The 15,002-nt window shown below is 33.5% G+C and overlaps 1 protein-coding gene across 2 annotated transcripts in view; it reads left to right on the top strand.

The window, feature by feature from the left end:
* OLA1 (Obg like ATPase 1) overlaps positions 1–15,002 on the top strand; it is a 171,688-nt gene that overhangs the window by 121,590 nt on the left and 35,096 nt on the right. For both annotated transcript variants that reach the window (XM_059054548.2, XM_067026320.1), the window contains 2 exons: positions 5,270–5,350; positions 5,661–5,758. In XM_059054548.2, the coding sequence (XP_058910531.1) occupies positions 5,270–5,350; positions 5,661–5,758 (179 nt within the window). The remainder of the gene's footprint in view (positions 1–5,269; positions 5,351–5,660; positions 5,759–15,002) is intronic.

Raw genomic sequence — 15,002 nt, 5'->3', positions numbered from 1 at the left:
TCTGGAATCCAATATTCCTGATTTCTATTGCTACCAATTTGTTAAGGCATCTATCCAGTTTCATTTTATGAGTACATTTATTTATATGTATTATATATAGTTTCAGAACCACAAATGGAATCACATTGTGCATTCTGCCATAAATAATAATACTTAATATCTATGGAATATTTACCATGTACCTGGAACTGTGGCAGTTACTTTACATGTATTTTCTCATTTAATCCTCACAATCACCGTATATTGAATTGGAATTACTATCCCAATTTTACAGAGACAAACTTAGGTTAAGTAGCTGCCCCAAAGTTACACAGCTAGAAAGTGGCAGAACCAGGACTTGAGCCCAAATCTGTTTGACGACAAAATCCATATTCTTAACTTTTTTTCCATTGTTTTGAACGTGCTTTTTTTACTTAGCAATGTATTTTGAACATTTTCCCATGCAAATATTTATACAGATATGTCTTGTCTTAATGGATAAAAACTGTTCTGTTGTATGGATGTCCCATAATTTATTAACGAATCTCCAGTTTATGGGTTTTTAGCTTGCTTCTAATCTATACCTCTCTTCTTGTGCTAGTATCACACTGTTCCAATTACTGTAGCTTTATGATTTATTTAAATATATAGTAAAGCAAGCTACATATTTTTCTCTCTAAACATATTTAACTCTCAAGCAATTCATTATTTTAGAATAATGATATATTTAATTTGTAATGTTTTCCAACAACCCTGTTATGATTTTAACTGTAATTGTGTTAGATAAACATTATAGTGGCTAGAATTTTTATCAGCATGGTTTTGATAAGAGTAGATGAATTTTGAGTGCAGAGTCTGGCTGAAGCAGGTTTTAGGTCAGTGTCTCTGGACCTCAAGTATGGGAGTCCGTGAACCTAGAACATATACTTAAATTGGCTGTTGTTGGAGCATTTGAGTATTGCCATGGAGTCACTCATGACCATGGTTCTTGAATTTTTGGATCGTGAATCCTTTTTAAAAGCATTTGGAAGATATGTGCCATTATCCCTCAAATGCACATAAACATAGAACTTTACATACAATTTCAGGGTATTAGGAAACTCCTGAAATCCATTTATGGATCATAGATTAATAAATTCTGCTATGGAAACTAGAGAATACCAAAATAGAGAAGTCAAGTAGTCTTAGAAATTCTATATGGGTTATATAACATAATGAGGTTATGTTAGTGTTTGCAAAGAAAATATTATTTTCGTGGTTCATGGATTGACAATCAGGTATTTTACCCACATAGAAAGAATATAGAATTTTCCTAATGACCTTGGAATGAGAATGAGGACTTTGAATAACAGCCTTGGGAATGCCTAGGCTAAACAGGAGTAATTAGAAAGGCAGTAAGGAAGACAGGCCAGGGTGATTGGACAGAACGTGAATTTTCAAGTCACTTAGACCTGAATTTGAATCTCAGCTCTGCCCCTTACTGGCAATAGGAATTTAGGCAAATCATACATCCTCTCTGAGTCTAAATACATTATAGCTGCTGTTAACAACAACAGTAATAAAATATATCAAGAACATAGAGCATTTCTAAAGTTAAATGTGAGGCTATCATCAATAAGAAGAGTCACGGCAGAAGAGCAAAGTATTCAAGGTGAGTTTGGATTAAGTTTTTTTGGAGTTAAAAGGTAGTTGTTCAGCAAAAGCTAGTCCTTATAGAATGTTAAGGCTAGAAGCCTGAATTGAGATTTCACTAAGAGAGCCAGTATTGTTGGTAAACATCAGAAATTTGAAGAAAAAGACTAATAAACAATTATTCCAGTTGGAGAAGATGTGTGCTTTAAAGGAGTACTCAAGAGACTATATTGGCATTTTGAAGATCACTAGTATTTAAACTTTCAACAATCATAAAAACAATGACAAAACTCATATTTATCCAGAGCTTACTCTGTGCCAAGAACTATGCTAAACACCTTATATGCATTATCTCTTTTGATCTTTATAACAACCCCCAGGAGGTAGATAGCGTCATTATCTGCAGTTTATTAATGAAGTTATAGGTCATAGACCTGCTAAGTGGTGGATCTAGGATTTATTCCCACATTTAAACATAAAGTGGTTACCTCAAGTTAGATACTCATGTTGTTGCAATATAACCAAAAAAGCTCAAGTGACCAGGAATTTTTGCATAATCTTCATCATGTACAGAATTTATTTTGGAAATGAGGAATTTGTTAAAGTTATCAGAACAGGGCTTCCCTGGTGGCGCAGTGGTTGAGAGTCTGCCTGCCGATGCAGGGGATACGGGTTCGTGCCCCGGTCCGGGAAGATCCCACATGCCACGGAGTGGCTGGGCCCGTGAGCCATGGCCGCTGAGCCTGCGCGTCCAGAGCCTGTGCTTCACAACGGGAGAGGCCACAACAGTGAGAGGCCCGCGTACTGAAAAAAAAAAAAAAAAAAAAAGTTATCAGAACAGTCCTCCTCCTACATCTGTATTTCTATATAACGATGTTACTAAAGACATACAAAATTCTAAAGTAACTTCTGATGCATCAAGCATTAGTGTTTCTATTTTATGCTTTTATTGTATTCTAATTCATTAAAAGTAGGTTAAGTTAGGTATTAGGTTGTTTTTTCAGTTAACCAAATTCAATTAAATGGAATATTGTTCTAACTATAATTATTAATATATGTGTTTATGTATACAAGCATAGGAAAAATTCAGTCAATCCATTAAGTATTTTATACAAATAAGTCCAAATGTTTTCTTTCATTTGATCAGCAGTTTTTCAGATAAGGAACGTAGCATCTTTAATTTTGCTAAAACTAAAAATTTTTACTTTATGTAAGAAAGACAGCAGTTTGCAGCTATACCATATAATGATCATTTACATAAGATAATCTTATCTGAGAGCAATCTATTTTTGATTTGTCTTAGGTAAAACTGGCATGTTAATAATCTAAGGTGTCTTCTTGGCTATTAAATCTTTTGTAGGGATAATTAAGAGAGTACTGAGTATAAAATAAAATATTTTAAGTTTTAAAATATTTTTACTTTCAACTGTTGAAAAACTTGGTTATAATCTTTAAATTTTTCTAAAAGGATTTGAATGTGGCTTTAGTGAATATACTTCTTTAGAACTTTAATTATGAATTAATTCTCTGCATCTAAAATTTGAGTGCTCCTAATTTGTAATATAATATGGTGGTGTGAAGGGGGAAAGAAACTAACGCCAAAAAGATTTTGTGATAGGATCTCTATTTCTGAAGTGGTGCTTTAGTTAATTTAAAATGAAACTGAAATACTGAAATTCCTTCACTAGCAATCAGCATTTATTGAGGCCCTTTGGTTTTGTGAAAATGTTTATAGTTAAAAGTATTTTACACTTTTTATATGATTAAGATTTAATTTCCTTCCTTATTTTTGGTTTGGCTTTCCTTTGTCTATTTTCTTTTCTTTTTTTAATTGAAAAAAACTAATGGAACCAAATGTAAGATGGTACCACTGTTTTCTCCTTCTTTTGTATAATCTTGTTGCGTGTCTCCACATAAGCTGTTCTGGCCTCTCATCATAGTAACCAGCTGGGCCATTTCACCTGCTGGAGCCATTAAAGAGGACTCTCTCCCCCTAGATTAATCCCCTCCGACATTAGTTTTTTGCACTGACAACTGGAGCAGGCATTCAGAATTTGCAGGTGGCCAGTGTGACGCACATAATTGCCTACAATTTTAGGCAATGAATAAAAATGGTCTACATTACTTGTCAAAGGTTGTATATGCAGTGCCAAGTGAGATCTATGGGAAGCCTTTTAGGGTTTAAAGAACAGTTAATAGCAAGGCTGCACAGGGCTTTTTTAATCATAATGCATTTGTAATATAGCAGCACTTTGATCTTCTCCTTGTAGGAAATGGTGTTACATTAGCCACTTTTAAACATTTATGAGTGAAATAGAAGAGTAAAAGTGATTATTCTTAAGCAGACCGTGTTAGATTTCATTAAAAGTTTTCGGCTTGCCCCTTCCTTGTTGAGGTCTGTGGGAAGTCCTTTTTCTGGAGGGTTTCAAATCAGGATCTAAGGATATAGGACTTTTTCCTTATTTTTCCTGTTGGTAACAGCAAGATTTGGAAGGGAAGGTATACTAAATACTGAGGTAATTTAACAAGTGGATATTTATAGAAGACTAATGATTTATGATAAAGTAAAATACATCAATGAAAATCTAAGAAATCTATTACTAATAATTGTGTCTTACAATAAATTTTGAGAAATGCATATTTAAAACATACCCATAAGTTATCTTTAACAACAACAACAACAAAAAACAGATGACTCTCAAACGCACTTCTTCTGGAAGAGCTAAGTTTGACCTTTCAGACCCAAGAGCCTTTTATTAACACCTGCCTGTAAGGAGAACCTTGCCACACGCAGCTTTTAGATTCAGAACCACAAAACTGATGAGGAAAGGCTTGAAGGGTTCAGTTTGTGTCACTTGCTGTTTGCCGTTTCCATTTCACAGATGATTAATCTTTCTGTGAAGAAAGGCCAGAGAAACAAAGCACATTGGGCTCTTCCTGCAGTTACTCCTTCTGAATGCACACTAGCTTGCTAACTAAAAGGCCTTTAGATTTCCAGCAGAGAGAGATGTTCTGAAAGTGAATGCAGCTGGTTGGAGGTCACCAGTGCAGGGCTCTTGCCATTGTGTAATGGAGGCTTTGGCAGGTTGGGGGGGGCGGGGGTTGGAGCAGGGACAGGAGAAGTGGGCAGGGAGAAGGTGTCAGCAAAAAATTAATTCAGAATAAAAAGGGTTTTGGTCAGTTGATTTAATATTTTGGAGGGTAGATCATCAGTAATAGGCTCAATTTCATCTATTTTGTTTTTCTTTTTAAGGAAAAAATTATAATTCAGTCTTTCTCCAGTGTTCCCCCCCCCATTTCCTAACAGCATGTTTATCTTGCAGTTTACATCACTAGATAATGTTGAGATATTATTAACTCTTGTAGTCTTTGGTATGTTTTAATTGTCTTGAAATTTTTAAGATTGTTACTAATTTTGCTAATATTCCACATTTCATATGGTAAAATTTTAATGCCACATTAATGTTTCATTTCGTATTTCGTATTTTAATGAGATATTGAAAATAATTATCTGTGTGACTTAGTTCTTTCATTAAAAAGTTGACTTAGTTTTATAGTCAACTTTTAATTGAGGGTTTGAAAACTTTTAATTTTAATATTTAGTATCTAAATGCTCAGTGTTCATCTCGTATTTACTTTGTTTCTCAATTGTGTATAGGACATAATGTGCAAAGTTAAATCCTGGGTTATAGATCAAAAGAAACCTGTTCGCTTCTGTCATGATTGGAACGACAAAGAGGTAAATTATAAATATGATGCCATCTATTATTACCTTTGCTTTGATTTCTTAGAGAACAAATTAAAGTGTTGTCATTATTTTACACTTATTATTATATCTAGTTAAACTTTATTTCTCTCAATGATTTCTTATTCCCAGGCTTGTTATTTTTTCTTTTCCCTTACTCCTGATATTTTGTGACAACTAATCTTTTAGAAACAAGAATTTTAAAAATGGCTTCTTGTTTAAATAGAGTTTTCTTTCAAGTTCTTCAGTGACTTAATATTTACTCAACTTTTAAAAAGGACTCTTTTTCTATCTCCCACTTTAGATTGAAGTGTTGAATAAACACTTATTTCTGACTTCAAAACCAATGGTCTACTTGGTTAATCTTTCTGAAAAAGACTACATTAGAAAGAAAAACAAATGGTAAGTTTTTTTTCTCCCCAGATGTACCCCGACATATCACGTCTGAACACACACAAACACACATACATATGTACTTACTGCTATGTTTGATTTTAAATTTTTCTCCTTATTATTAAAAAGTTTAAAATGGATGAGAAAGCTTTGCCTAGTGTTAACATTCTGAGATGAGTCTCCTAATGATTTACATTGAGAGAACTTAAGAGGAAAAAAAAGGAATTACATTAGGCAATATTGAACTATACATATTTAATTATCAAATTTATTGAATAGACATTAATATTTCCTTTGCAAAATGAGAATAAATGTAGCTAGAGCAATAAAACTTTTTAAACTAGGAAACTCTAGCTTTGTTGATTTTATATGTGACTTTAAAATATCTACTTGGAGTTGTAGCTGGGCATAAGTTTTAAAATCCAGATTGAATACTTAAAAAACATTTTTTAAATTAAAAAAAAATGGTATGGTGGAGGGAAAGACCAGGTATTTGTTTCAAAATACTTTAAAATACACAAAGGTAAAAACTATGCATTCATGTATTGATTGTCATTTTTGACATGTAACCAAAATGTACAAGGTTTCCTTTGGTTCGCTAGTAACTTCAAAAAATCATATGTTTATGTAACATAAGGGCATGTACACATTTGGCATGGTACTCACTGGACCCTCAGTATTTTATACTGTTAAGTCATACAAACAAACCAAAACTATCCAAAGTAAAATATCTGAATTCTCCTAAAATATATTTTCATTTGTTTTCCCCTGTACTTCATTAAGTACTTAGATGCACATGGTTTCAATTTTCCATTAAAAATTCTCATTTCCATATGATATCAAAGAGTGAGAAGCTTTAAACTGAAAAATAAACATTCATAGACTGGAAGCCAAAACAATAATTAATGTCAGATGGTTAACTCCAATAAATCATTAGAATAAATTCTGTGAAATTACTGCAACTAAAAATGCCCTGTTGATATTACTATAAGACATTTTGTGTTCCTGATAGGAAACTGAATTTGGCCTCTTAATTTGTAATGTTCTAGAAAGCATAAACCTGACATGAAAATTCAGTTCTGACTGGTCAGTGTCTTCCAGTAGATAATTAACTTTAAACAGTTCTGTCTTGTTTCTTATATAAAATTCTTATAAATTTTGTGATTGATATGTTAAAAGTTGTTACCTTTGGGAAGGAATTTTAAATATATTATTTGACTTCAGTTAATAAATCTCATTGTAGTATGAATGGTAAGGTTTCCCAAGGCTCCGTGAAACAATACAGACCTCAAAGTTTACATGAAAAGGGATGAGTCAGTTTCCTTGCCCAAAGGAGCTTCTCACACCTGTATTTGGATGATTACAGGTAGAACTCCCTGGCTCTAATTGTACAGTAAATACCATTTCCCAGACCCTAATGGTAGGCAGACTGCTTGGGAGACGCCAGTCTGTGATTTAGCTGTCGCCAGACACCCCATGTTTTTTGTGAGACCAGTTGTGATGATGATATGGTTATAGCCAATTGAAAGTAAACTCTTGTCTAAATAGCAAATTTTAATTTATAAAAATGTAGAGGTATGGATGATCCTATTTATAAAACCAAATTTTAGATTTTATGTATGACTGATGATCTGGTTTGGGGTAGTGTGTATGTTTGGTGGGGGTGGGGGGAGTCAGATCTTGTGGAAGTTAGTGTAATTGTAGCTGAAAGATCAAAGACTGGGTAACTGAGTGATGTTCCAGAAGAGAATTTACCACATAGCCATTTTCTGTACAGTTTCTGCCGCCTGCTGTTCCTATTTTCCCTCAAGCTAGCCATTGACTACCCCCTGTGCATCCCTGCTCGTAAAAAATGATTGAGGAAGTATTTGTCATGTATTTATGAGTGGGAAACATTGTGTGATAGGGAATGGCATCTACTGGAGCCAGGAAGATTGCCATTCTCCTTTCATTCAGCCACTCTGCTACAGCTTTAAATCTGTTTATGCAACATAGCCTTTGTATTAAAGTGCAGAATGAATTTTTATTATGAAGGATATGAACACTAGGTTTTCATCACTTATAACATTGCAAGCAGATGTAAATAGTTAAAATATATTTAAATTACTAAATCCTTTAAATTTGTGTTAGCATCTTGTTTTTTTGGTAATGTTTATATCAGCTCCATTTGCATTAGTTGCTCCTTTAGCAAAAGAAAAAGGTTTTGTTTTTTAAGGTTATTATGTAATGTTACTGTAGCAGATTAAGACTGATGCAGGAAGTAGTAATAAATATTTTCATGGGTCTTTTAGATCTAGAAAGCTGTTTTAAATGGTCAGGAAAGAAGAGGAGGAGTTTGTGATTCTGGCTGCAAGAGGAAGACAAACTATATTTTAGGGGGTCACCATTTCAGAAGTAATGGACGTTTTAATTACTAGTTAAAGTTCACTTTAAATTTAAATGGTAACATGTTCATTTTTAAGTCCTAGAAAATAAGGAAGCATTTTGAAAAACAAGTCTATTGTGTTACTGAGTAGGTGTATTGACCTTTTTGAAAGATGTAAAAACCAGAATGGGTCCAAGCATCTACTCAATGGTTTTAACAGTGTTGAATTAGTCATTTCATTGATTTATGATTAAGACTTAGCCCCTGAAGAGAAGCTAATAACATGGAAGCCGGGTTAGTTACAGTTGTGTTGTGATTCGATGACAGTAATCAAGATGTTGTAAGGGGAATCCACAGAAATTTTTTTTATTATTATATATTGCTGTTCTTTGAATGAATAAAACTATGCAGAAGTTGTGTTGTTGTCATCGTCGTCTCTGGCAGATGTCAATTATTTTTGAACACTTGAGGATTTCATATTTTAAACATGATCAGTTACTTATAACTAAGATCCTATTACATGCAGTATTAATTTTCGTTTGAGATCGCCTAGTGAGTCATGGTGTCAAGGAGGTATAGGACATTAGACCTGCCAAACTGTTGCTTAATTAGGGGTGTAAATTCCAATCTTTGCACCTTTGCTGCTCTGTTAATAATATGCTATCCAATTATGAAATTGGTAGAACTAATTTTGTACACCTACATAGCTTCCAATTATGTTTCTTTTTTGTGTTCTCTTGTCCCCATTCTTCTTTAAACTGTTGATAAAGGATAATTTTATTTTGTTGTTTATTATACTACATATTCATATTCAACTGAAAAGTATAACTAAAATTTAAGACATTCAGACTTCTTGTATGCATGTGTGTGTGTGTGTGTGTGTGTGTAAAACATGTATTTGCATATGCCTTGGTGGGCTTGTGGTCACTGAACATTATTCTCTAATATTATATGAGTCAATTAATCTGAATGTTGAAATTGATTCAAGATAGGTAGACAAGTAGTTGCAAAGTCTTTTAAGCTGTTGTGTAATCAAGGGCAATGTGTCAGTTTCACTAAATGAATTTTAAATAGAAAAATGTTTTATTAATTCATATTTTGCTATGATTCTGTCTCCCCTACCCCAACTTTTCTGTTTTTGTTAGTTTAACACATAATTTGTACATAACAATTAAATGTAGTTTGGTGATGCTGTACATTGTGTACCTGGCTAGGGGGAAAATCATGGAATAAGCCCAATATATTCTTGATATCTTGAACTGTATATAAGAATTACAGATACTATATCTCAGCAACTATTTACAAAGGGGGAAGTGTGAACATTTTTTGCATATAATTTTTAATGTATGTGTATATAATATAAAACTATATTTATATATGTTTCATACTATTCAGGAAAAAAGTACCTTTCAGGTATATAGGGATAGTTTGAGCTATTATATCGATTGGTTCTTAGGCTTTCTTATGCAAGCTCATCATATATTCACAATAAGTATAGATGTTGACACATAAGCATACTTTACACATCTACTATAATTACTGGTATTCCTATAGGAGTAGAAGTATTTAGTTGATTGGCAACCCTCCACAGAGGTAATGTTGAGTGATCATCTACCATACTGTGAGCCTTAGGTTTTATTTTCCTGTTTACAGTCGGAGGTCTGACAGAAATTGTTCTTCCTAACTCATCCTTGGACATTGTTCTCCACAACACATGTTATGTAGTAGCACATTTCCATTACGTCTTATCAATAGGAGCAGTATTCACTATTATAGGTAATTTCACCAATTTCTATCATTCACTGATTTCCATTATTTTCAGACTATACACTTAACTCAACGTGATCAAAAGCCCACTTCACAATTATATTTGTAGATGGTTAATATAACCTTCTTCCCACAGCATTTTCTTAGCTTTTCAGGAATGCCATGATGTATTCTATAAAACTACTACAAAAAGTCATCAATTTCTGACAAGATTATTCATTGAAGCTAGAAATTTAACACAGATAATGCTGCTTTGAAAAATATCACATTGTTTTACATTCGATTTACTCAAAACAAATAAAATGGGAATGATTAATTATTCTTAAATAAATTATTCATTTTAGTTCAGAAAGCTTCCCAAGTAGATTTGAAATTAGGTTCAATTCATATAAAGTTTTCAGGAACATACACTAGTATATAAAGCAAGTTCCACATGTATAAGGTTTTTTTAAATGTTTCACTTTATCATCCACTAGTCTGGCAAAGTAAAAGCCCTGAAATATCCACGCAGTGTTTCTTTGGGATTATAATTTCTGTTTTTTTAAAAAAATCACTTGTGGTTCTTATGGTTTGGGGGGAATGTTGTGTCAACTTCATCTTGAAGTACCTAACATTATGAAGGCTGTGAGAAAACATTTTTTATTGTAAGCATGTTCCTACCTTCTTAAAATCACAATGTAATGTTAGTAAGTTTGTTTTAACATGTGAGGAGTTTTTCAGCTGAATTAAATTTTAAAAGCTATAATTTGTAACTTTTTGTGGAGATTGCTTTATGAGGACTAGTGTTTATTTGCTTCTTTGCCAGATATAAAAGGGTGATAGAACAGGTTAAGGATATTCTGGAAGCCTAAACTGAGCGATTCTTTTTTTTAGTATGAGATTGATTAAATTGGTAAATCCTATACAAAATATTCTTAATTTTACTGAAGTAAGTTGTAAATGAATTCAAAAAGAAAAAATTTTCTTAAGACCCCTTCTCTGTTTTATAGTTTCTTGTTTTTGCTATTGGATAGTTATCAATTATTTACTTTTTAATTTGTATTATGATAAAGCTTTCCATATGCACTATGAATTAGGATTTCAATAATTTCTGGTGAATGGATTTTGTGGAGTTGACTGTTTCTTAATTTCTCTGACCAAAATCTTGAGAGTGAAAAAAATATGCTAAAGCAAGACAATCTTTTTATTACAAAAGATGGAAGGCTGAAAGAAGTAGGAGGGAAAAGACCTCTGGCCATTCAGGAATCTTTAATTGAATGTCATTTAGCATTTGTATATGTATGTACATGTAATAATACTTGTGTACTTTTCTGGTTTCATTAAGTGGTTTTTGGTTACTCTTTCAGAAATTTCATAATTCCTGTCAAGAGATATTGGTGCTGTAGAGCACGTGGTCATAATGAAACCAAATCACACCTCTGATTCCATGTTTGAAAAAGATAATTATAGGGCTTCCCTGGTGGCGCAGTGGTTAAGAATCTGCCTGCTAATGCAGGGGACACGGGTTCGAGCCCTGGTCCAGGAAGATCCCACGTGCCGCGGAGCAACTAAGCCCATGCGCCACAACTACTGAGCCTGAGCGCTAGAGCCCACGAGCCACAACTACTGAGCCCACGTGCTGCAGCTACTAAAGCCCATGTGCCTAGAGCCCGTGCTCCACAACAAGAGACGCCACTGCAGTGAGACGCCCGTGCACCACAAGGAAGAATATCCCCTGCTCGCTGCAACTAGAGAAAGCCCGCGTGCGGCAACGAAGACCCAACACAGCCAAAAATAAAAATAAGTAAATAAGTAAAAATTTTTTTAAAAAGATAATTATGGAAGAAAGCACATCTTTTTATATGGATATAATGCTATTGACCCACCATATTAGGCATGTTAGGAATTTCCCCTGGCCTATTTGCCTTTTTGCCCAATACAGTTTATAGGCAATAATTTCTCTTTGCAAGATTGTTCACTGAATTTGAGAAAGTGACACTGTACTTTTGGGAGTCAGTTGTTATATTCATTAGCACCACCTGTTGACTTACTAATTTATGAGCAATATAATTTATCAAATGTGTCAGGACTTTCATCTTTTTTAAAGTGGCTGAAGAATTTCACTGCATATAATAGGGAGAAGTTTTACAAATTTTCTTCTAGCTTTAAGAGACTAAAGCTCTTTCACAAAAAACAGGTGTTCTCTAGGATTCTTTCATGAAATTAAAACATATATTCCCCATACGTGCACACACATATATAACCTAGGAAATGAAAGGCAAACTTTGGCATACAGCTATATAATGTTCCTCAAATCACAAGTGATTCATGTACACAGAGAGTTTCTCTGCCTCTCTACCCAACTCACTTTGGTGAATACTTCAAGGTCTATTAATAGTCTTAAAAATCTGTGTCCCAAAGGTTAAGGACTGTTGAGTCAGATTTTGTTTCTAAAACTATGAGTTGAGATGAACTACACTCATAAAATGGGAGTTTCGAGTAGTAGTTGGTGGAGATAGAGGTGACTGTTGAAGCCCAGAAATCTTAGGACTGTTGGTGATAAAGAGAGGGCAGGGCCTTGTGAAGCCTGAAGAATGGAGTCTAACTGTAGTATATGCAATCCCAATAACAGTGTTTTCCTGGGAGAAGGCTGTAGAAAAGGAAAGGAGAAAGTGCCATTTGGGGCAATTTCAATGTTTTGCCTAATATCTCCTGCTTATGCAGGATAGGAGAGGAGTATTATTTTCTGTGCCCCTGTCTTCTGTGGTCTCTCCTGTGTTCCCCAGTCACTAGATCTACCTTTGGAGATACTGTTGTAGTTCAACTACATTATAAGTTAAATAGACTTCTGAAGGCTAGACCAAAATGCTGGATACCATTGATAACATTGGTTCTGTAAGGAAAATGAATTCTAAGAAACTTAGAGCATATAGTCTATTTGTAAATTAGGTAGTGTATGTTATCAGGAAGTTTGATGTATTAAGAATACAGCTACTTTAGAATTTGAAATGCTAGCTTTTTGGTCCTTATTTGCTGCTAACTAGTTCTTCAACCTCAGGCAAATTATATAGCCATTCATGTATTGAAGACAGTTCATCAGAATGTTCACATAAAATGTGTTCTGTATAAGCAATATTTCTGAAATTTAATTAACATAACTCAAAAAGAATACAGTAATAGAAAAAGGACTTGTTAAGTCTTCTAAATGTATCTTTGGAATACATTCCCTTGGTTTTTCTTTCCATTATATTGATAAAGAAACAAAATGTATCATGTATATATTTATAGCTATAATTCTATGCTTTGAAACAGTTGTCATCCAAAACAAGAACAAACTGAGAACCATCTCTATTGCACAGTGGCAGTAGCGATAAAACTCCCATGATATCACCATCTTCCATAGGACTCTGCCCTCATTTCTCTCTCAGGTTAGGCCCTGTGACTTCATCATTTGAAGCTTAGAGGATTTTATTGTCATTCCTGGGCTTCCATTAGAGTAAAGCATTCTTTAATTGTTATGATAGCATAATTTAAAAAAAAAAATTGGTGTGTATTCTTTAAAAGCTTTTAAAACAGTTCCATTGTATCACAGCTTCTCTGTTTCTGAATGTATATATGTGTGTTGGGGATGAGGCAGTGAAGGTTAATAAAGAATTAAAGGAGAACATCTCTAAGGTTCCCTTCTAGTGCTGGAATTTTATGATTTTAGTGAATTATAGCAAATTCACAATGAAAAGATGCCCATGCAAATGTCTAGTACCTTCTCAACCCTCATATGTAGGTTTGTCATGGTAGGATTTTTTTTGTAACTGTGGGACAATCCAGAGCATTCCTGAGGTTGGCAGATACACAATTCATGAGCAACTTTTCTGGACTGAATTGAAGATAAGACCTGGTCTTTCCCCCTCCTCTCATTCCTACTCCCATATCTCTACCCCTTGAAAATAAGTCTTTTCTGGATCTTACCATGCTCTTATCTTTCTCATAGTAGCTATTGCTCTGTCTAGAATGAGAACAAAGTGGAAATAAAACTTATTTGTAGAATTGGCATATCTATATTTGAAGGTAGTTACATTACTCAAAATATTGCATTTCCTTATTCTAAATTGACCTAGAAAGCATTTCCCCATAAAAAACATTTGATTATAAAACACCCTCAAAAGCTTACTTAATCCACCATGTAGTAAAAATAGTACAGTTTGGGTGAGACATAGTTTGGTATCTGTGACCATTTTTATTACCAGTTTTAAAATTCTGCTAAAAAATATGTTTCAAAATAACTGACTTAGGAACTCTGAGTACACCCCTGTCTGTAAATTTGGGGCTGCACGTTGGTACCTGTTTCAGTCTTTTTAATGCCTATTATCAGGAAGACAACTAACTTCATAAAAACTGTCAGTATGAATATAAATTTCAAGTTTATGTATTCTTATGAAGACTGCGAGCTTCAAGAGATAGGTACTATGCTTCCTTTTTCCTTTTCTAAACAAATAAACATTGAGACTGATTTTAAAAAGCTTTTGCCCCCACAGGGGTTATAGTCTCATGGAATAATAGACAACCAATAAACAAATATTTAATATAATGTCAGGAAATGATTAGGATCGCTTTGCTGTACATCTGAAACTAACACAACGTTGTTAATCAGCTATGCTCCAATATAAAATAAAAATTTTTTAAAAAGAAGAAAAAAAAAGAAATAGATTACCTCAGTGGCTTAACTTATATCACTATTTGACTTGATCATTTTTATTTCCTCATCTATGTTTATGATACCATCATTATACTAGTCTACATCTTTGAAATCTCAGCATTAATATTTAAGATTTATACTTCTTTTTTTCAAAATTAATTATTAACTCTTGGTAAACTCTTTTCATAATATTTCTCACATTTTAATGTATTTTTTTCATTTCCTTTGCCACAGCCCTCTTTATTGTATATAATTTTATTGCTGTAAGACTATCACTCTATCTTCTTTTTTCAAATAAACCTAGCATATAGCATAATGTATAATTAGTATTTAGTTAGCAGCCAGAGGATATTTGTTGAATGAATAATGTGCTGGTGAAGTTTAAAAGCCAGATATAAAATTCTGGCAGAAAATTAGGCTGCCATAATTTTACATCTGGCTTTTAAAGT

Source organism: Kogia breviceps, chromosome 2 (genome assembly GCF_026419965.1).
Source record: "Kogia breviceps isolate mKogBre1 chromosome 2, mKogBre1 haplotype 1, whole genome shotgun sequence".
Taxonomy (NCBI): domain Eukaryota; kingdom Metazoa; phylum Chordata; class Mammalia; order Artiodactyla; family Physeteridae; genus Kogia; species Kogia breviceps.
Note: the sequence above shows the minus strand (reverse complement) of the source record. Positions and strands in the feature narration are given on the sequence as shown.